This window comes from Colias croceus, chromosome 28, assembly GCF_905220415.1.
Source record: "Colias croceus chromosome 28, ilColCroc2.1".
In the NCBI taxonomy this organism is placed as follows: domain Eukaryota; kingdom Metazoa; phylum Arthropoda; class Insecta; order Lepidoptera; family Pieridae; genus Colias; species Colias croceus.
In genome coordinates this window covers 2,385,292-2,407,507 of record NC_059564.1, presented here as the reverse complement: position 1 = coordinate 2,407,507, position 22,216 = coordinate 2,385,292, and the positions used below count along the sequence as shown (strand labels likewise).

At 32.4% G+C, this 22,216-nt stretch overlaps 1 protein-coding gene across 1 annotated transcript; it reads right to left on the bottom strand.

Annotated features, from left to right (window-relative positions):
• Positions 1–4,403: 4,403 nt before the first annotated feature.
• LOC123703940 (homeobox protein Hox-B4) lies at positions 4,404–21,901 on the bottom strand. Its single transcript, XM_045652151.1, has 4 exons — positions 21,496–21,901; positions 19,988–20,191; positions 6,996–7,153; positions 4,404–4,898 (listed from the first exon to the last, which is right to left on the bottom strand). The coding sequence occupies exons 1-4, from the start codon at positions 21,899–21,901 to the stop codon at positions 4,566–4,568; spliced, it is 1,101 nt and encodes a 366-aa protein (XP_045508107.1). The 3' UTR covers positions 4,404–4,565.
• Between the last annotated feature and the right edge of the window lie 315 nt (positions 21,902–22,216).

Here is a 22,216-nt window from a genome sequence, read left to right as displayed (position 1 = left end):
AAAAACGATAATTACAAATCCAAAATAATAAAATTACTTTAAGTCAATTTGATTAATGTTGTCAATCTTCGTTGCGTATCGTCCTTGCAGAAAAATGCGGACCATTTTCAGGCTGATCGTGCGGGGTGAGGTAAGTGTTTAATTTTGGCGGGAGGTGGAGAGTGTCCGTTCTGTAGCGTTTAGCTACTATTATACAGTATTCTGTGGTCGTGTCACTGATTTATTAGAGATTTTTTTGTTTATTTTCCATCGAAAATATTTATAAGTTTCATTAAACACGAAGTTATAACTATCTTGTTTTTCGTGATTTAGCTTATCGGGTACCAAAATATCTCTATACCAAATTTCATGCAAATTGGTACAGTAGTTAAGGCGTGATTGAGTAACAGACAGACAGACAGAGTTACTTTCGCATTTATAATATTAGTATGGATAACAGTACAATCTTCAGCAAAGAATGTTAAAGAATTAAATGCTAAATTAAATTCCTTTTCATACGTATCTTCGTACGTAATACGTATTTAGTAATTTACTAATAGTACCTAAATAAAATTTTAACACAAATAATTTCTATACTTACATTTATTACATTAAAATCCACAATACCGTCCCATGTTAAATAAAAACTTCACACAGAAACAGTACACTCTTTAATTGTAGGATTGTATATTTTATTTTTGAATACAAATTAACTTACATTAAATAAGAAACCCTGAAAATTCGAATTTCAGAGTATATGTATCACTTTATCCTCGTATACACGTTTAAAAACCTTGAAATTTTACCTAAAAATTTTAACTGAAAAATAATTTAATCAAAACAAGGTCTTGAGTCTTGACTATAAATACGCGGCATAACAAGATGTAGACGAAGACAGTAAATATCGCCGTCTCGTTTCGACGAACGCGCGGCGAATGTTAAGAGGCGCAGTTTTTCCTACGTAATTTATACCGCTTGCGTGTAGGGTGGCCACAGATAATTAATATTATTTATATTTATTGTGCAAATACAGAAAGTGAATGTCAGTAATTAGGTTTATGTGTATGATAATTATGTCATAACGAAATCATATCACAAGATTGTATTATTAAAGTGAAACTTCTTTAGGCGAGTTGAGAGTAAAATGTCACTGTCGCGTCATGGCAACACTGTCACATCATTCAGTAAGGCGACGATTTCGGTATCTTTGAATCTTGTCAAAGAATTTTCACTTACGACACGTGTGCTCGACACACATGCTCTATTTTATTAAATAAAGGATTAAAGTGTTCTTAGGTTATCGTAAGAGGCATAATTTAATTATTCAATCACTCGAACTAACTCTTTGAAGTTGATTGACTTATTAATATCTTAATTTCACCATTCATAAATATGAAATATTTTAATCTGATACATTCATACGACTTATTTTAAAACTAGGCTACTAACAAAGCTGATGACTTTCCCAAAAGGAACATTTCATCCGCTTTCGCAATAGTTTTTATTTCTACTCCGCTCCTATTGGATAAAGCGTGGTGTTTGTCTGAACTCTAAAGCACTCTCTTACAAAAAGATATCTTCAATTCAAACAAGTTGTTCCTAAAATTAACGCGATCAACTACGAATTAACGTCTAAGAGTCAATGAGTAGCTAAATGTAGGTAAACGTGTTACAGTTAACTTGGTTTTAGATTTTCGAAAATACGTAATAGGTACTACGTAATTGTATCTAAGTGTTTTTGTTTAAACCAGAAGTAACTAATGCACAAAATTGAATATTAAACCAGCAAGCAGTAGGTAGGTACTTAAAAAGTTTTACGATAATGTTGTATACTATATAGGTATGTATTTGAATGGACTTGGGTTAACAAAAATACTGCTTTATAATTTTTTAATCTGTAAAGATTTTTTTTAATCCCACAAAATCTAAACGCATACACACCCGACAATCCGCCGGCAAGCCCCTCTCCTTAATTCAGTGTAAGCGATCTGTTACCAACAGTGCTCCAACTAATATCGTCTGCTATTTGTACTTATTTGTATGTACTGAGTGTATAGAGTAGTATATATTTGTATGTAATTATAAGTTTAAGTAATAATTAAAAAAAAAAATTCCCCTGTAATGCTCATATCTTCTAAACTGCGCAATTTTGATGGGGTCTTTTAACTTGAAAGAGTGTTTCTCGAAAAGGTTTTAGTATACAATTTATTAGGTTTTGAACAAAGCGGACGAAGCCATGCACCGAAAGCTAGTATGCTGCGCTCCGCGGTTTCACCGGCGTGGCTCCGCTCCTGTTGGTCTTAGCGTGATGATATATAGCCTATAGCCTTCCTCGATGAATGGCCTATCTAACACCGAAAGAATTTTTTAAAATCGGACCAGTAGTTCCTGAGATTAGCGCGTTCAAACAAACAAACAAACAAACTCTTCAGCTTTATAATATTAGTATAGATAGATTAACAATGAAAATAGCGTCGCATCTGACCCACTTTTAACGGACAGATTAATTCAAACTATTTGAACTTATCAAGTATCGGTGATAATACAATAATGTTCATTCAGATTATTATAGAACATAATATAATATAGAGATGTATGGTATGACACTAATTTACTAAACAAATTTAAATATTATTTGGTTTAATATTGATATTACATTTTGATGATAATTATGTATCTACTTAATGTATATCGTAATAGAAAGTCGTGTCAAGGACGTATAAGCCAATCAGTGGTTTGATTTCATTAGGAATAGATTACCTTCGCTATGTTCTGTGTTCTAAGCTATGTATCTTATCATTTTATTTATTTTTAACTAGCTTTTCGCCCGCTCTGACTAAAATCTAATAAATTATACGCTATAAAAAGCTTCATCTTGAATAACTCTATCTTTAAAAAAAACTCCATCAAAATCGATTGCGTGATTTTATAGATCTATGCATTCAGACACAGCGGAAAGCGACTTTGTTTTATACTAGGTATGTAGGTACCTTAGTGATAAAAGAAAGGCAGGAAGGCGTGAATAATAAACAGCATGTATAGTTCAATATTTTATTATAACTAAATATACACAATAATTTATATTATTATTAAGATCTTGTACATGTTCACCTAAATTTACAATTATGTACTCTACAAAATAATACTGATCAAAGATGTCTTATAAAAATACAGTAAATACACAAAAAAAGATTACAAGAAGAATGTTTTTTCACAATTATAAGTTAACTTAGCTTCTTGGCACTGGTTTCATTTTCTATTTTTATGCAGTAAAAATTATGACACATCAAGTATCAGGTATATTAATCTACGTAATAATATTATCAATTTGTAGCCATTAATACGTATAAGAAAGAGATAAGGACGCAGGACGTATCCTTGCGGAACACCGAATATTATTTTAAATCATGGGATGAGTTTAACATGGGTTTTTTATGATATTTCATCATACAATATGTTGAAATCGACAAAATGAAGTTCGAGACAATATTGATTTTGTTTTTTTAGTATTATAAAGGTGTTCTAACACCACAATTGTTGTGTGTATAGGCTATAAAAAGTTCAATAAAAATCCAAATAATATTTCATGTGTGATATACATAACCAATGTTAGAGACAAACAAGCTGTCAAACAAAATACAATACTCTAGTATTTTTATTCTAAGTTTTAACTAAAGGTTTATATTTTCCATATTTCACATCAACTTGAAACTTCCGAATTGTGATATTCAAGTTAAATAAATCAAATTAATACATAATTTTAATAGACTAGATTTTTAAGCACTTTCAACTTTAATTGTAACTTATATGTAAAAAAAGAAATAATAGCAACACTATCTTACACTTACAATACATATATCTTTATAATTAAACTTAACTATATTTGGCCTGTATCAGTTCATATAATATACTTATAAATAATATTTTGTTCGTTAAATTAATTCATTTAAAGTTTTTGTTGTGAAAAGAGGGTAGATACATATTTGTCTAACAAATATAAGGTTCTAAGAGAAGTCAGTCAAAAATTATATGTTAAACTAGCTGTGCAACGCGATTTTACCCGCATTGCTCCGCTCCTATTGGTCTTAGCGTGATATAGCCTTCCTCGATAAATGCACTATCGAACAGTGAAGTAGTTTTTAAAATCGGACCCGTGGTTCCTGAGATAAGCGCGTTCAAGCAGACAAACAAACTCTTGAGCTTTATTATATTAGTATAGATTATACTTGTACTTATTATTCGTCGTTATTTATACATATGCACCCTTTGCATGGATGATACAAAGAAAGATACTTAATTAACTTAAATAATACATTTTAATGTCAACACTTTATAGGAATATTGAACAATTATTAGGTATCTACAATTAATTATTAAAGTTATTTAAACACATATTTGTACCTTATACTTATTATAATATTGAAAGGACGTCGATATACCTATTACTTTATACATAGTGAGCCGTTAAAATAAAAAGCATAAACTTATGGTTTAAAATAAATATAAAAATTGCACTAATCACGACCTTTACTTATTATGTACAAAATGATACCCAACTTAGTAATAAAATAAAAATACATTTAATTTCATACTACATACGGCTTGAACATATTTATACCCGGTCGGCCATCTTGGTTCATAACGAGTCCGCGTCTATTGTTTTCCAAATTCGAATTAAAGTTCGCCGCCGCCATCGCTCTTTCTCGCTCTAGCGCGATCATTCTGTCTCTGTCGAGCAGGGGAGGAGGTTTGACAGGTGTCAAATCTCCCGCCATTTGTGGGGGCTGTTTGTCATGGTCGTGTAGGACCTCCTTGTTTTTATTTTTTTCCTCGCTCGGGTGGTCTTTGCTTTTGCTGTCTTGTTGCGCCTTTTTCGAGCGTTTCCACTTCATTCTGCGGTTTTGGAACCATATTTTTACCTGTGGGCAAATGAATTGATGTTAAATAACAATAAGTCCGGCAATTCATTAAAGGAAACAGTTTTGAGTATGTTCGAAACGATAATTAGAAGTGCAGCAAATCTGTATTCATGCAATTTGTTGTTGTTTGTTAGTTTTATTTTAATGTAAACATACGTTTTGTAATTATTAGCGGCCTTTATGATTCTCTTCATTGTAAATGTGCACAGTGTGCTGTAATCTGTATCTATGTTACCGGAAAGGTATGTAATCCGTCATTGTATACAATTCCTAGGAAATGTATACAATGCCTAAAATCGTACGGAAATGTGTGAAATAAATTATTTTATACACATTTCCTAGGAAATCTATACATTTCCTAAATAGCTATCGGAAATGTAAAACATTTAAGATATTGATATGTCGCGGGCAAATTGTACATAATCTGGCCGTTTACAAACGGTCGGCATTTTGTAGTAACTATGCCGATAATTCGTAATCAGAAATTTTTGGTTTGGATAAGGGGGTGGGTTAGGTTAGGTTCGTGTTTTTTAAAACTACACAGAAATAGGAGCCCCACGAAGTGGGGCTCCGTCGGCTCGCGACCGTCTTTTTGTAGAATTTTGGAAAAAGACGAATTTTTGGCATATTAAAACAGCTAGCCGTAATGTAATACGGCGGATTGTACAATCCGACTGCGCCAAATATTCGCGAGGACAGCGGGACGAGGGGACTGATTACTTGCAAAATGAAAATTTGATTTTATAAGAATGAATATAAGTTGATTTTGTGATATTTACGTTAAAAGTTAGATAGTTAGATGATTTTTAAAATGTTAATTAGTAAGATAATAATATGAACATAATATTATTACAATTTTACGGTATGACTGTTACCCGATTGTATCAATAAGAGCTATAATAAAAAAATAACAACGTGTTTTATTACAGAAAGCATTTACTTTACACATTTCCTAATACGATATTGGAATTGTATACAATTCCTAGGAAGATTATACATTTCCTAGGATATGCATGCATTAAATAGTTTTTTAAACAATATTTTATACATTTCCTAAATGGTATCGGAATTGTACACATTTCCTAGGAATTGTATACAATTCCTTGATTTCATACATTTCCGGTAACATCTATAATACATACGTGAATTTTTTTAGATTTTCGAACAACTGTATTATTATTACATACTTCAAGTATTTATTACATAGCTTAGGTACTTGACAAATGAATTATTAATGAGATATAATTTTAACTATAGTTGTTACTAAGGAAACTATATTTTATCTTATTTTTATAAAGTTAGTAAAACTACACTTTAGAATTATTTTCCACCCTGTATTTACAATCAATTTATTATCTACGGGCTCCAGTTTACTAATCATATTTTATATCCAAACTTTTTCAATCTACGATCATATATCACGTCTACCGTAGCCGAGATTAATCTTTAAACCCACATAAAACGCCCGGAACAATAACCTTTATGGCAACAATCCACCCCTGTAATCTTGTAAGCATTTGTATCTACCAAATCCGCGCTTGACATGACTGGTTGCCGCCATTTTGTAAACGTCAAAATGACGTCGTTTTTGGCGGGACAAGTGTTATCTGTGGTCTATGGGGATGTAAGGGTTAGCTGATGCTTTGATAGTTTTACACGGATAGTAAAATTTTAAGAAGGTACATAAGGGTCTCTTTTTAAGGATAGGGATTGCTATGATTGCATGATGAGTTATTACTTATTATTGACCATTTTATTATTTTAGTACCCTTTTACGAAAGCATTAAGTAAGGAAGTAATAAAAGAAAGTAGGTACATCAATTCCTTTAGTAAAAAAGAGATTAAATTGTTGCAGGTTGACTCGGGCAATAAAATAGCCTGTGTTACTCCCAAATAGCGTACCTATCTAGCCTTCTGTTACTGATTAGTGATTTATTGTATCATATCATATTCCACTAATTTTATAAACGCAAAAGTTTGTGAGGATGGAAGTACTTATTTGCAGTGAAAAGCTTATGTACCAGAATAACACACGAGCTACAAAAATACGTGCTCTTGCCTGCGGTTTCGTCCGCAAGGAATATAAAAGAAACATACCTGAGTTTCAGTAAGCATCAAGCTAGTAGCCACTTCGAACCGCTTCGGCCTGGACAGGTACTTGTTCATTCGGAACTGCTTCTCCAGCTCCAATAGTTGCTGTGATGTGAAGGCGGTGCGGGGGCGCCGCGTCTTGCCGAGCAGCGCGTGGGGGGCACCTAGGAAATATTGGTGAATTAGTTATATTATAAGCGATCTGAACTCGAGAACAGCTGAACCTTTTCACTGAAAATTGGTGGGGAGGTAGCTTAGAGGACATATGATACTTTTTATTCCAAAAATTTTGAAAAAATACATTGGGGCAGAGCACAGCTAGCCGGTTTACCTATACAAATTACACAACATACTGTGAGGAGATACATACATTACATACATTTTGAAATGGTTATGTTTATTAGTAAAACTTATTATTCGCTTCGCTCGCGTTCACGGTGTAGTTTTTCTCTGTAGTAGATAAAAGAGAACACAGCAAAAGTTGTGCGTTGATCTTAAAGAACGGCAGTCTTATTACCGATCTTGCGGACGATCAGCAACAACTAAAAATCACGCAATAGTTACCGTCAATCGCCTGTTAGTTATTATGTAAAAAAAGCGGACAACTAGCAGATAACCATCCGTCAGCAGTGCTGCATCTGCAAAATCTACTGAAATTTTCGCTAATGTAAAGTCAAAGGTAGTTTGAATGTTTACTAGTTTTTTCGCTAGCTTTCCGCGTTTTTGTTTTGTTGCTAATGCTATTATACCTACAGGTACGTTCTTTAAAACATACTCGATTGTAGATTTGACGAATATTCCGTGTCACTTGGTATCCGCTTATGTAAGGATTGCTAAAACGTAAGATATTCAGTAGACCTTGAAATAAGTTTTAAAACAAATGCGTCTTTCTATTAGAGACTAAAAAAACAAATTAAGACTTATATGATTATACTCCACAATAATGTAGTAAAAAATAGGTACTAATTTGTATTTCAAAAGAGGCCGCATATAGTTAACAAAAAATTACCACCTCTAATTAATTCCACTATCAACACTGATTTGTCATCTAATTACTTTTGATAACATTTTATCAACTCAATTATGTTGTATTGCCCAATTCGTGACTACACACAATCGATGACGACAATTCTGATTGGTTTGTTTCGGCTGTTTAGGGTACCGTACATACATATAAAAATATAAAATTCTCGTGTCACAATGTTAGTCTGTATACTCCTCCGAAACGGCTGGACCGATTCTCATGAAATTTTCTGTGCATATCGGGTAAGTCTGAGAATCGGCCAACATCTATTTTTCATATGTACCACGGGCGAAGCCGGGGCGGACCGCTAGTAAAAATATATAATAGAACAGATTTCTTCTTCTTACGAAAGTATTTTTATAGCATTACTAGCTGCCCGCCCGAGGCTGCATCCGCGTAGTCATAGGAAGGATATTTCACCCCGGTAAAATGTAGCCCATACCTACCCCAAGGCTTCTAACTATCTCCAGACACAAAAATCATATCATAAAATCGCTTCATTGCGAAGTAAAACAGAAAGAAACAGACAAAAGAAGAAACCCACTTTTCATCATCACATAAAATATCTATAGGTACTTAGGTAGTGGCTTTCTGACAAAGTGGCTTTTAGACAAAGTGGGCGAAGCCGCAGGCGGATAACTAGTAGTTTATAATTTTATATTAGTACTAAGGATAAGTAACTATAAAAAAACAGTTTGGAGAGAAGATAAATTATTGAATTTTTATGAATGCAGCAGATACTTCGTGCACGGATTTTAATAAAAAACATAATTTCTTAAATGTAATTGAATTATGTACCTTGTACATTATATTGTACATTAATAGACGGAACCGAAACAGTTTTGCCGCAACCAATATTTACGCATACAATTACCCAAAATGAAATTACTAAACGCATTTATCACAAACGCCGCCAGCACTAAGCCCATAAAAATGATAATTATCAATTAGCCTAACAGGATTGCTTGAACGCGACATTTGGCCGTGTTTGCACAAGCCGATAAATTCCCGCCTAAATCCACGACGCATCTGTCATTGAACATTTCGATTTCGGCGGAATGTCATTGTGACGTTTTGTTTTTTTTTCGCGGGAAATGCTATGGAAGTATGTTAGATATTATGGATTATGGTTTAGTAATTGCTCATCTTTTTATTGGTATAAGTAATTACCTTGGCAATTACCTAATTGCTTAGTTTATTTATGTACAAATAGGCTTGAAATAAATTGTATAGTTTATACTGTTTCTGACAGATTTCTACCAATTAGAACCTATAAATGTAGGTTTACAAATATCTAAATTTAAATAAATTTTATGAATATCTGAACAAATACATATTCTTTGCATTCCAACCTTTTTTCTCCCGTAAAACGTGCTCAAACTTCCAACTCCTTTTCAATGCACTTTTAAAAACGTTTAAAACTCAATAACAATAAGTAAGAACGATACCATCGAGTACAAATTAAACATTTGGAAATTAAAAATATATTACGATGGCGCGCGTTCAAAAATCAATACACAGTCGTGCTCAAGAGGTGAATTTAAAAATCAATATTAATGTGTACTGAACGTGACTTTTCGTATTCATATGATTCCTTTATTTAATTTGGGCCTATTGATATGTTATTGATTATTTTGTTCGTGATTTATAAATCATATAGCATTATATATTATCCTGTTTGTTGAGGAAGCAATTAACTATAGAATTAATAGATCGAGCGATTAATTGCCTGAATAATTTTTGGCAAATAATTCAAGTGTTTGAAGATGTTTTATTTGCATATGTAGATACCTACCTATTGATTTTTAAGTTTTAGAATGATGTAATAAGGATGTAATTTTTGGCATGGCTCATAGAGAAAAAAAACATGATTGATATTTGATACATGACATTGACATGATATTTATTTTTATAGCAATTAAATGCTTCATAGCCGCTTTTTACCCACCCGAACGACGCGGGTTTGAATCCCACCTTGAGATCGAATTATTCTATTCTTTAAAAAACTCACAACGTTCTTTTGGATTCACATAAGTATTTTTTCTATCAACATTCAAAATTGTGATCAAAAGCTGTATGTTACTCCTTACCCGCCAAGAATATGTTAGAATAAGTAATCTGACTGTACAGTGTAGACTATACACAATGTCTTATATAGGGAGCAGAGACAAATTGAATAAGGTTGATTGCAGACTCGCGCTTGGCAGAGCGTTATAACTCTATTGTCTATTGTTAAATAAATGATATTCGACACGATGTACTGTTTGAATTAAGGCGGGTTTATTCGAGTAGAATTAAGACTTAATTTAAAAAAAATTATATTTACTTACTACCTATATCAAATACTTGTAGATAGATATTAGATAGGTAAGTAGTATTATTGTGTACACAAGTAAATACCTACTGCTGGTCCAAATTATAATAATGGTGATAAGTATCTACCTACTACTTCACTACATACCTACTATAAAACAAAGTCGCTTCCCGCTGTCTGTCCGTCCCTAATTCTTTAAAACGACGCAACGGATTTTGATGCAGTTTTTCTAGAAAGAGTGGTTCCAGAAAGGTATACAATATAACTTATTAGTTAGTATTTATTAAATTTTAGACAAAGCATAGTAGATATTATTACGTATATTATTTATTTATTTATTTAAATTGAATTCACATAACAGATCTCGATCTTGTTGGGCCTATAGGCGTGACATTAAATTTCAGGAGCAGATCGCAACCTGTGTCGCAACCCAACAAAACGAAGGCGCCGCGGGCAAAACTTTTTAAAAGTCACGTCAGCTACTACCTATTAAGTATTCTGTGACGGTACTTAAAAGTTGTAATTGTATTTGTTATATAAATAGAATTATATATTCATTACTTTAAGGGCTGATTTTTCAATCCTTGGTAAGAACTTATTCATCGAATAATGTATAAAACTATATGACACTTTACAGTTGACATTTTAAAATGTTCATGTAATACTTTATTGGATGGATAAATTTTAACCAAGGATTGAAAAATCGGACCTTAGTTGATAATATTTAATCTTCGGTTACGTAGTATAAGTAGGAAGACAATTTTTAATTTTTGTTTGAATAACAACTACAAATAGGTATGTTAAATGATAATGTCGGTGTATTTGACAGTAAATTAAAATCACATCAAACGTTATCATTGATGTGATTGATAAAATATATTTCGATTCGCGGAATTTCCTTCCGTCTCTTTTTTATACTCGCAGCTGCAAAATCGAATGTTGCAACAAAACATATAACTTATACTTAGACTAGCTTCCCGCCCGCGGCTTCGCCCGCTTTGTCTAAAACCTAATAAATTATATACTAAAACATTCCTCTTGAATCACTCTATCTATTAAAAAAAACCGCCTCAAAATCCGTTGCGTAGTTTTAAAGATTTAAGCATACAAAGGGACATAGTGACATAGGAACAGAGAAAGCGAGTTTGTTTTATACTATGTACCTACACCTAGTGATATAACATATATAACTTTTAAGTATAAATACAACAGGAAGCCGTGACTTCGTTCGTTAAACCTTAACAAAAAGACAGTTTATTCACTTCCAAATTATTATAGACTAATGTTCGATACGAGAGTGAAAACCTTTAAATAATTTGTTGATTGGTTTAGGAGTTAGTCTAACCACGCTGACCGTCGGCGTTGACAGTCGAAACTCGAAACGTATGAACTTCTTTGAAGCAACTACGATTTATTCTAAAACGCATCATATAGAGGTTCTTCTATAAACATTTTGGCTGCACCGACGCGCGACGTGACCGGTCAGCGCCGACGCGGACGGTCAGCATGGCACTTAAACCAGACGACATAGTATTCCTAGTTTATTTATTTGAGCAATGGAATAATGAAGGTATGTACTATTTTTATATCCTAGAAGATTTGAAACGACATTTACACTCGCTAGTTTAAAAAAATATGATTTCGAAATTCGACTTAATATTATACCTATCCTTAAATCATAAAAGTATTTAAAATATAAATATAATGACATACTAATTTAAAATAAAAATCGGCCATATGCACAGATCATACAATTAAATGAATTATAATAATGGGGCCCTAAGATTAATCTAATAGACCATAAAATTGGAGCCCCGCCAATAAAATTAGTACAACCTCATCGTATGTCCGCACTTATTGCAATAATGGTAAGTGTGATATTAAATAATGGATGGGTTCCGTAGAATATAATTTACAATTTTCATTTTTAAAGGGTATGTAGGGACTAGGGAATTAGGGAAGCGTAAGAAATTATTTTTGGTAAGAATATTGTTTTAGAGTATTTTATTAATTATATAATAAGTTGGTGTTAGGTGCCTTTTAACTTTCAAACAAAGTTGAAAGAGCAGTTGTTATCTAAGTACCTATACTAATATTATTAAGCTGAAGAATTTGCTTGTTTGTTTGTTTTAACGCGCTAATATCAGGAACTACTGGTCCGATTTGAAAAATAATTTCGGTGTTGGATAGCCCATTTAACGAGGATGGCTATAAGCTATACATAATATATCATCACGCTAAGACCGACAGGAGCGGAGCGATGCGGGTGAAACCGCAAAGCAAAGCAAATTTATTTTAAACTTATGTTCACACAAATTTAAATACCTATGTATCATGAACTAAATAATCATTATTGCAAATAAATGATCATCGCAATATAGCGATTTTTCAAATGAATTACGGAACCCTAAAAACTTAGACCCCTCAATATAAATCGTTGGGGTGTCTAATGGTCGACAATTTAACTATTGTTCAGTTTGTTTGTTTATTGCAAGTGTGAAATTAAATTAATTATTTGTTTTTCGCGCCCTTTAAATTATAGCACTTAAATATGAGGGTATTATAAATTATTGTGATTATTTGCTATGAATAGTTAATAGTTATTTAGATATGAAATTTAGTTTTCTTATAGGTACCAGTTGTATACGTATATTATTATTAGTCTCTGGTACTAGATTATACACGGACTTTTATTTATTTATTTTATTTATTGATACTTTATTGCGCTCACAAATTACAAATTGAGACTTAAACTAGGATACATTGTAACAAACGGCGGCCTTATCGCTAAATAGCGATTTCTTCCAGACAACCGGTTGTACAGAGAGAAATTAAGTAAGGGATAGGAGTAGGGCAGAGCATAAATAAATATATGAACAAAAATAAAAACAAGAAGAGTTATAAAAAATGAAATAAAATAACAACATAATATACAAGCCACAAAATTAATTAATTAATATACATACATTCATAAATAGATTACATGCATATGAGAAGAGATAAAAATAATATAATATAATTATATACTAATATTTTTCTATACAAGACTTTTCTATACAAGAAGAATTGTTTTAGCTAAGGTTTAAGCTGACGTAGAAATGACTGACATTTTATAAAATAAAAATAAAATGGAAGGTAATTATAGTCGAGCCAATATTTGACGTCTATCAATTTTATCTTCGAAGAGAGGTAACCTGCTTAAAAACATCGATTAAAGTGTATTAATCGATACGGATTTGAAACATTTGTCAATCGAATTTATTAATTTATGATGATTTTTATTCACAAGTAATCAATACATTCGATTCTAGATGTCAGATTTCGATTTTTAGAGTAACGTCTCTAGCATTTAAAAAGAAAAAAGGTTTATTGACACAAAATTGTAGCGACGTCAGTTCTTCAATTCAGAAATTGTTTATTATGTTTAGGATGGTTTATCAGTAAAATGAAATCTTAAAATAACTTGTATCGGTCATTATTATTATAAATATGTAATCGTAATTGAAAAAAGTTAAGCAAATGTGCAGTTCTAACAAAACGAAATATCATGTTATTCTATGTCGTCGTTACTAGGTTACGTTGTTGAATTTTGTTGAACTGTCAAATGTTGCCTATTAAAATGGCTCTACTATAGTGTATCCTATCCACAATCTAAACACGCATTTATTTGTTTCATAGATCTATTTAAAACTAGTTTTTTCACTTCTCCTGCCATGTCTAAATCTTAACAAATTATACCTATACCACTGAAAATAATCCTTTATTTATTGTATTTATTTATAATACTTATTAATACTAAAACCTTGTTCGAAGACTGTCTATTTATACAGACTTCAAACTTGCACTTGCAAAATTTACAAATACCTACAGACAAAAATGCTCATAAAATAAAAACTACTGGGCCTATCCGAATAAAATTTTTATGGGACCAATTCGACACCATCCCGCATCGAACAAAAAAAGAATCACGTAAATCGGTTCAGAAACCTCGGAGTAATCGGTGTACATACATAAAAAAAAAAAAATATACCGGCCGAATTGATAACCTCCTCCTTTTTTTTGAAGTCGGTTAAAAATAAAACCGATCAGAATCCGTTGCGTAGTTTTAAAGATCTAAATTGTAAAGCAAACATACGTCGGACAGACAGACAGCGAAAAGCGACTTTGTTTCACAATTTACATTATGAATGTATTATGTTATATCATTTTAATTAGTATAAAATACCTACTATATCTAATAAGCACGAATATAAGAATACAACATTCGATCTATATTCTTCTATCTGATCTATCTCATACATCCCTAACAAAAACATTTAAACCGTGATTTTTTACCGTTAAAGTACCCAAGCAATAAAGATAATAAATTTCCACCATACATCACCCTTGGCCACTGGAGCAGCTACATGTTGCCAAAAATACACCCTTTTGGGACAAATAGAGTAGTGATGTGCGTATTTTTTATGGTATCGATTCTTTACCGTTTTTATAAGTAGAAAGTTAATATTAGGGTAGATAGGACGAGGAATTACTAAATTTAAGAAATAGTAATGAATGGAAGGACTGTGTATGAATTGTAGTAAATAATATTGAAAACAGCAATTATAAATAGGACAAGGTGGTAAATAAAATAACAGACTTTAGTTACGTACAGTAAATAGCGAAGAAATAAGAATTTTAACATTACTTTTCCGTATACGTTGCCTTTAACAATTTCATTCTCTTTATTACATTGGGATAAGGTTATTATTACAATTTAAATAATACTACTTTATTCTTTTGTAACTATTTATTTTAATGAATCCGTAACGATAAAAATCAAGTAAACACTAAACAGATGTAAAATTCCTCAAAAATATTTTATGTTTAATAGGCAAAGAAATATGTAATTGTAATGTTTATTAAGTGTTTAGTAGTGTTATTCAATAAATAATTCAAGCCTATATTATGTTGAAACATTGGTAAAATTTAATGAAAATTCATATAACGCTAGAGGCGTCAACATGATTTAAGATTAAAATATTTTATTCATACCTATTAAGTCCATAATTATATGCATTATAAAATTCTAATATCTATTCAATCGCTATCTAAATACTGTTCTATTTAAATCTCTATTACAACGCTATAACAAACCTGTATACAAGTACATTCCCTAACAGTGACATTTAGCAAACATTCATAAAAGTAACATTTAATTAAAAACCATAGACAACACAAAACTATCGACATCACCCCATCACTAGCCCCTGGATCTAATTTGTCAAGGCTTTGTTTGTGCCAGCAAATTGGTGCTCGCTAATTGGCTTAGAGCCGGCGTGTATGGTGCCACTATGGACGGTATACTAGCTTTTATTCACGGCCTCACTCGTGGTATATATGTCGCAGTTTAATTTGCTTTTTGATTAAATGTCTAGCGCCTTCATTGAAAGACGATATTTAATAGTGATAAATTTCTTATTGTATGAAGAACAATATAAAGTTTGGGACTTTTTAAACGTACCTAAGCTACATGAAAATTGTGACTCTACAGCAGAAAAATGCATGTATGCAGTGCGCATTGTTTATGTTTTCTATTTTAAGACAGGCAACATTAAAATTTTGTTTACACTGCAATATTCACAAATATTCATAATTTTATAATATGAAATTGATGTAATAAATATATTTATTGACTACTAGCTGTGCTCCGCGGTTTTACTCATATATCATCTCGCCGTTGGTCTCAGCAAGCATAGCCTTCCTCGTTATATGGGCTATCTATCACCGAAAGATTTTTCAAATCGGATCAGTAATTCCTGAGATTAGCGCGTTCAAACAAACAAACAAACTCTTCAGCTTCATAATATTATAACTTATAAGTATAGATATGTAGTGATAGTGATTGTATTAAGTAATATAATTTTATTGTGATAAATGATATTGAAGGATTTCTAAATTTCAGAAATATAAGGTCCGCATACAGACCACGTTTTTTCCGTGTGATTTTAAGACATTCCCGTTATATTTCTGTTTTAACTGCTATATATTCATAAAAATTAATATGTAATACTCATTTTTTATTATTTTATATAAGTATAAATATATTTATTGACTATTAGTTATTACTTATTACCCTCGATCAAACGCACCACACCATTGCAACGGAATTAAGTCCCGTCCCGTGGATAATTTTTAAATCGAGTTTGCAAAAGACTAATTATTTAATTGGAAAGTTAATTAAACGTTTTGTTTATGTGTTTATTACTGTATTACATAGTAACGCAATTATTTAGTTCTACTTGGCTATCTATAACAAACTAGCTTCCAATATAGGTTCATAAGAATTTCCCGACAAAAAAGTAATCGAATTTATTCATTTCGCTAATTCTTTGCTGTTATAAGTATTTGATAAACAGGTACCTATAGTTGTTGTGCGTAAATAAGAAAATTTAAAGGTCAGCTGAAGAAAAAATCCACATGATTCCCGAAAGATATATTTTTTTCTTTATTATTATTATTTTTTAATCTATGGTCCGGCGGATGTTTGTAAAAGGAATTTAATTAACTTATTAAATTCTAAAGACGAAATTCAATTAATAAATATTGTCATAGAAATGCTCACAAGAATTCGCTAAAATGGCAACAATGCAGCTTTTTATGAATTGTTCACAATCAGTTTTGTTTTATTTCCAACTAGCTTTCTGCCCGCATCTTCGCTCGCTTTGTCTAAAACCCAATAAATTATATACTAAAACCTTCCTCTTGAATCACTCTATCTATTAAAAAAACCGCTTCAAAATCCTTTACGTAATTTTAAAGATTTAAACATACATAGGGACAGAGAAAGCGACAATTTGTTTTATACCACGTAGTGATATACTTTCTAGTATTGTTAATTTTTTTCTTTTTAATTCCAATAATAGGTCTAATTTATGTCATTTATAATTGAGGGGCGATGTCGCGACTAATAACTAGTCATTCTATAAGCTTTTTGACCTTTCTATACAAATAAAAGACCAGAGTTTTTATCAAAAGATTAAACAAGTTAAACAGATGACAATTATATGTTTATCCCTTTCTAACATAGCTGAGGGAGAGGGACAGACTGCTAGTTGAGCCAATTATTCAATTTGTAACAGATGGTGGAAATTGTTGACGATAATTTTTATTTGAGTTTTGCATGGGTAGATTCGGTGGGTGCAGTAAGTGTGGAAAGGGCTTTTTATTTTATTAATTTTATTTATTTTTTAATAATAGATATTATAATTCTACTTTTTAAGCTTAAAGTTAGTTTTAACGCTTAAATTTGTAATAGAAATCTAATACATAATAAAGAATCATAGGAAATACCTGTCGTAGAGAATTTTAGTAATCTCCAGATACAAATATTGCTGTTTAAAAATCGCACCATTGCGACGTGAAAGAAAGACACACGAACAAACAAATATACTTTCGTTTTGATAATATTCGTGAGAATAGATGTTTAGATGACGATGATGAATCTTAGTAATTGGAATTTCTTGTTCAAAAACGCCTACAAGCTATTTCACAAATATTACACATTTAAAAATAACATGTCGAATACGGATTTAAATGATCGATCATTTACCAAAATATTTGACATTGATTGATTGTTTATAACCTATTTATTGTAAGATTGAAGTAAATGGCTTTAGATACTGCGATAAGCCTGGTTTAAGTTCAATGATAATCTTAACAACAGTTGAAAGTTGATGTATCATGAGTTATGATATGATACGAAATTTTGACTGTCATTGATGTTGGAAGGGGAAAACTCTAAGTTATGTTTTTCATGGAAAATACTGAAATCTAATTTGGAAAGAACAGGATGTATACAAAAGATCATATTAATGTGTTGAAGTGAAATAAGAATGACAAAAAAAAAATCGATTTTTTACGCATATTACAATTAGTTTAGTAAAAGCAAGTAATACCTAATCTATATTGTCCATTGTACCATATTATGTATAGGTATTATCTAATAATTACTTACGTATTAAAGCAAGAAAAATAGACAGTGTAGTATTTTCTATATTCGCTGTTATAAAAGACCCTGTCTGTATAAAATTTCGCATCACCACTTTATTTTAAAGTCAATCAATTTATAAATATTAAAAAAGTCGACTCCATACTTATTCAACGAATAGTTGGGGTCGTTAAGTATGGTGAATTCGCGACTTTATATTTATTTGAGGGGTGTTAATGCATTTTATTTATAATGTCTAATGTGAGCTAATCACTCGGACGCACATGTTATTTGCGTTACAATTATCCTGTTTGCGCCAGCCCTGAGGATTATGATTATGTTTATAGGGCTGGTACTAAACGGAAATTAGGCAAGTGCATTTGAAAGTCGAATTTAAAAGTTAATTTGTGCGTTATCTAAAGGTTATCTAGGTACTTATAACAAAACTTGTTCGCACAAAACTAGCAAAGGAGCGCGGGTTGGTTTCTATGTAACTTGTAAGCCGTATGAATAAAAGCATAAATAATGTTATTATTATAATGAGAAAGGTGTAGATAGACTCCGAGAGTGGCACGTTGAAATGTGGCTTATTAGCCATATTCATATAGTTAAATGTTACCATCATAGGCTATGATATATAAAAGAGCTAGATACGTTACCCGCTCTCTATTTTGGCAAGAAAAAACTCAGGTAAGTGCCCGAGTTTCACTTAGTCACGCACCATTCAGCGTCGTGGCTGGACGTTCTTTTTGTATTTTAATCGGCAGTTGTTATTACGAAGTACATGAGTGAGACATGTATTATGTCTCGTGCGTGAGAGTGAAAGAGAGAACAACTGTATTGGTGATAATGCGTTAGTAAGTAGGTATGTATTAATTACGCTGTTTTTTAGTGCAATGATGTTGGCGTATGCCGCGTCTACTAGTATAATAGGTCAATGATCATAGGTACTTTGTTATCTAATCGTGTGCGTTAGCGTGCATTTTTGAAAATCGAATGTCGTATAAGATTTTTTTTAAATATCACTGAGTTTGGTCGTCAAAAAATAAAGTCAGGTCGAAGGTACATTTTACATATTTTAATTATTTGTAGCTACCTACTTACTTTAATCATATTTTGTAAACTTTTGTTTCAATTTAACAGTAAACTATCCATACGTGTATTATGTTGCCTACAACAATAAAAACAAACCAGCATTGAATAAAACACGCTTCACTGTTTACCGTGACAATAAACAAGCCACAGGGCTCTATGAAGGGTTGCAAGCCGGAGGGTGCACATAATCTGTGCAAATGTGACACCTGTCACTGTTGACATTGACATTGAACACTTTTTTTTATTGGCGACATAAGCGCGGGATGATGGCGCGACAAAATTACGTCAGGTGATTTTTTTTTTAATTTTGTATTGGTTATAAGATTGCGATTTTGCTAGATTTCGTTTCATTTTGTCTTATTTGAACCACCACGTTTTATGTTTGCTGTTGTTAAGAATTGATCTTTCCACGGAACCAACGGACCAATCCATCCTATTCCAGACATATAGGTATGCATGGAGAGGTTAGTTGTAACTTGTAAGGTACTTATTGTAATATAAGTACGATAAGCCTTTCATTAATATAATTTGTACTTACATTACTTAGGTTTTTACACCTGTAGGAACATGCTGCATTAAATCCTGTAGGAACTTACCTCCCAACTCTGGTATCCTATGGTAGAACATGCCTGTCCGAGCCAGCCACTCCAACTGCATATGATGCAGCACCCTGTCGCCCGGGTGATGGAAGGCGGAGGGCATCGGACCGCTGGGCATGCCCATTTGCGGGTAGTTGAATAGAGATGACTGTGCTACGAGCGCCGGGTTTTGTGGAAGGAGACCCGGCTTTGGGACTATACCTGTGAATAATGTAATACGTTATAGTTTTGGTTTAAATTAGTTTAGTGATGTAAAATGCAAGTTATGTTATTTGAAAGAAAAATCGTCCAATACGCTTCCTTCGAGTTTGTTTAGGTACTGAATAATTTTATAAAGTTAAAGTAGTGACAAAATTAATGCAAAGTACGTTCTGTAATGGTATATTTGTTCGGATGAGAACTTTGACCATGCATGCGCACATTTTTTATAATAATAACTGTAATAATATATTTTACAATACAAATTCCTTTTCGTTACCTTGGCCTTTAGACAAACGTACGTAACGCCATGGAATAGAAACTGCTAACGCTAATTATTGACATAAGCTCATGACATTTTGGTAATGGTTCGATCACACTACCAACGACGCAGACGACCACGACCAAAGTTCCAATCTTGCCGAAATTTGTTCAAAATCAATATTAAAATCTCCCGTCATTCTGGTACTCAGAAATAAAAAAATTCGAGGTCAATTAATAAAAAGAAATAGGGTTTTTTGCGATTTTCGCCGAGACGGTAAGTTTATCATACAGTCACCTGAACCAAAATTGTATATATTCTAATTATCTATAAAAAAGGTTAAATACATTTTTTTCTAGGAGCCACCGTTTCTATGAAAAACCTGTTTGTTTATCCATTGATCTCAAAATTTTTTTTTTCCAAACACCAATACGACAGGAAATTCTTAAATTTCATTTTTAATTGTATTTTGCACAATTTTATTTAATTGCGACTGGGTGAAAATTTTGTTCGTGGTCGTCGTTGTCGTTGGTAGGGTGACCGAATCCTTAGGCAAAACATCATACGCTTATGTCAATTTCTATCGATAGCGTATTCTATTCCTTGGCGTTTTGACGTTTGGCTAAAGGGGCTTATATAGCTGTACCTATAATACAGTCAATCACGAAAATCAGATTAATAGTTTCGGACTTCACTTCGAATAAAGCTATGAATTACACGGCTTATTTAGTAAAAAGTTCACTACCTATCGATTCAATAAATAATGAGAAGCATCAATTGTTTTACCGACAAAATTAAAATACTATTAGGCCGGTTGCAGAGCTTCACCGACCATCAGTGCGTGCGTCCGCGTCAGTCGCACTTGTCATATTTATGGAAATTCATAAAACCGTTCATAGCTATAGACCGACCCTTGGACCGACCATACGCACGCGTATTTCCATACATATGACAAGCGCGACTGACGTACGCACTGATGGTCGGTGAAGCTCTGCAACCGGCCTTAGGCTCTACTTTCTATAAGAAATAATATGTAAAACCTTACCAGGTCTATAGCTTTCATATTCTTCATTCCCACCCTCAACGCCTGGCGAAATCGGAGGACTATAGGACTCCGATCTATTCCCATCTTCCGACCCTGGTGACACACTCCTACTACTCCCACTTTTAGGACTCTCACTGACCCTCTCCCTCTCTATTCCTTCTGTTTGCTGTTCCACTCTTTCATAATCATTCTGGTATCTTGCTATGTAATTCTTATTCATCAAAGCTACGTAATTCTGCGTTTTCTCAGCGTCGGAATCTATATGTTTTGATAGCAAGGCATCTATGCAAAACGACTTCTTCTGGTTGATCACTGTTTTCTCTTCTTTGTAGAACATTTTGGGAGTGTTTGATCTGCTGTGGTTTGAGTCTTGGTCGATGTCAATCTGTTCTGTCTCGTGGTACATGGTTAGTTAAGTTGCTGTTTCATTGTTGGTCTGTAAAGAGATGTGTGGTTAGTTTGGTATTGCGTAGTTCTTACTTCTTGTACTAGTAGTACTAATTAATTAGATATAACGGTACCTAAAATATAAATCTTAATGTATATAAATCTCGTGTCACAATGTTTGTCCTCAATGGACTCCTAAACCACTTAACCGATTATAATAAAATTCGCACACCATGTGCAGTTCGATCCAACTTGAGAGATAGGATAGTTTAAATCTCAAATCGTTTTAGAGAAAGCGAGCGAAGCCGCGGGCGGTAAGCTAGTCAATACATAT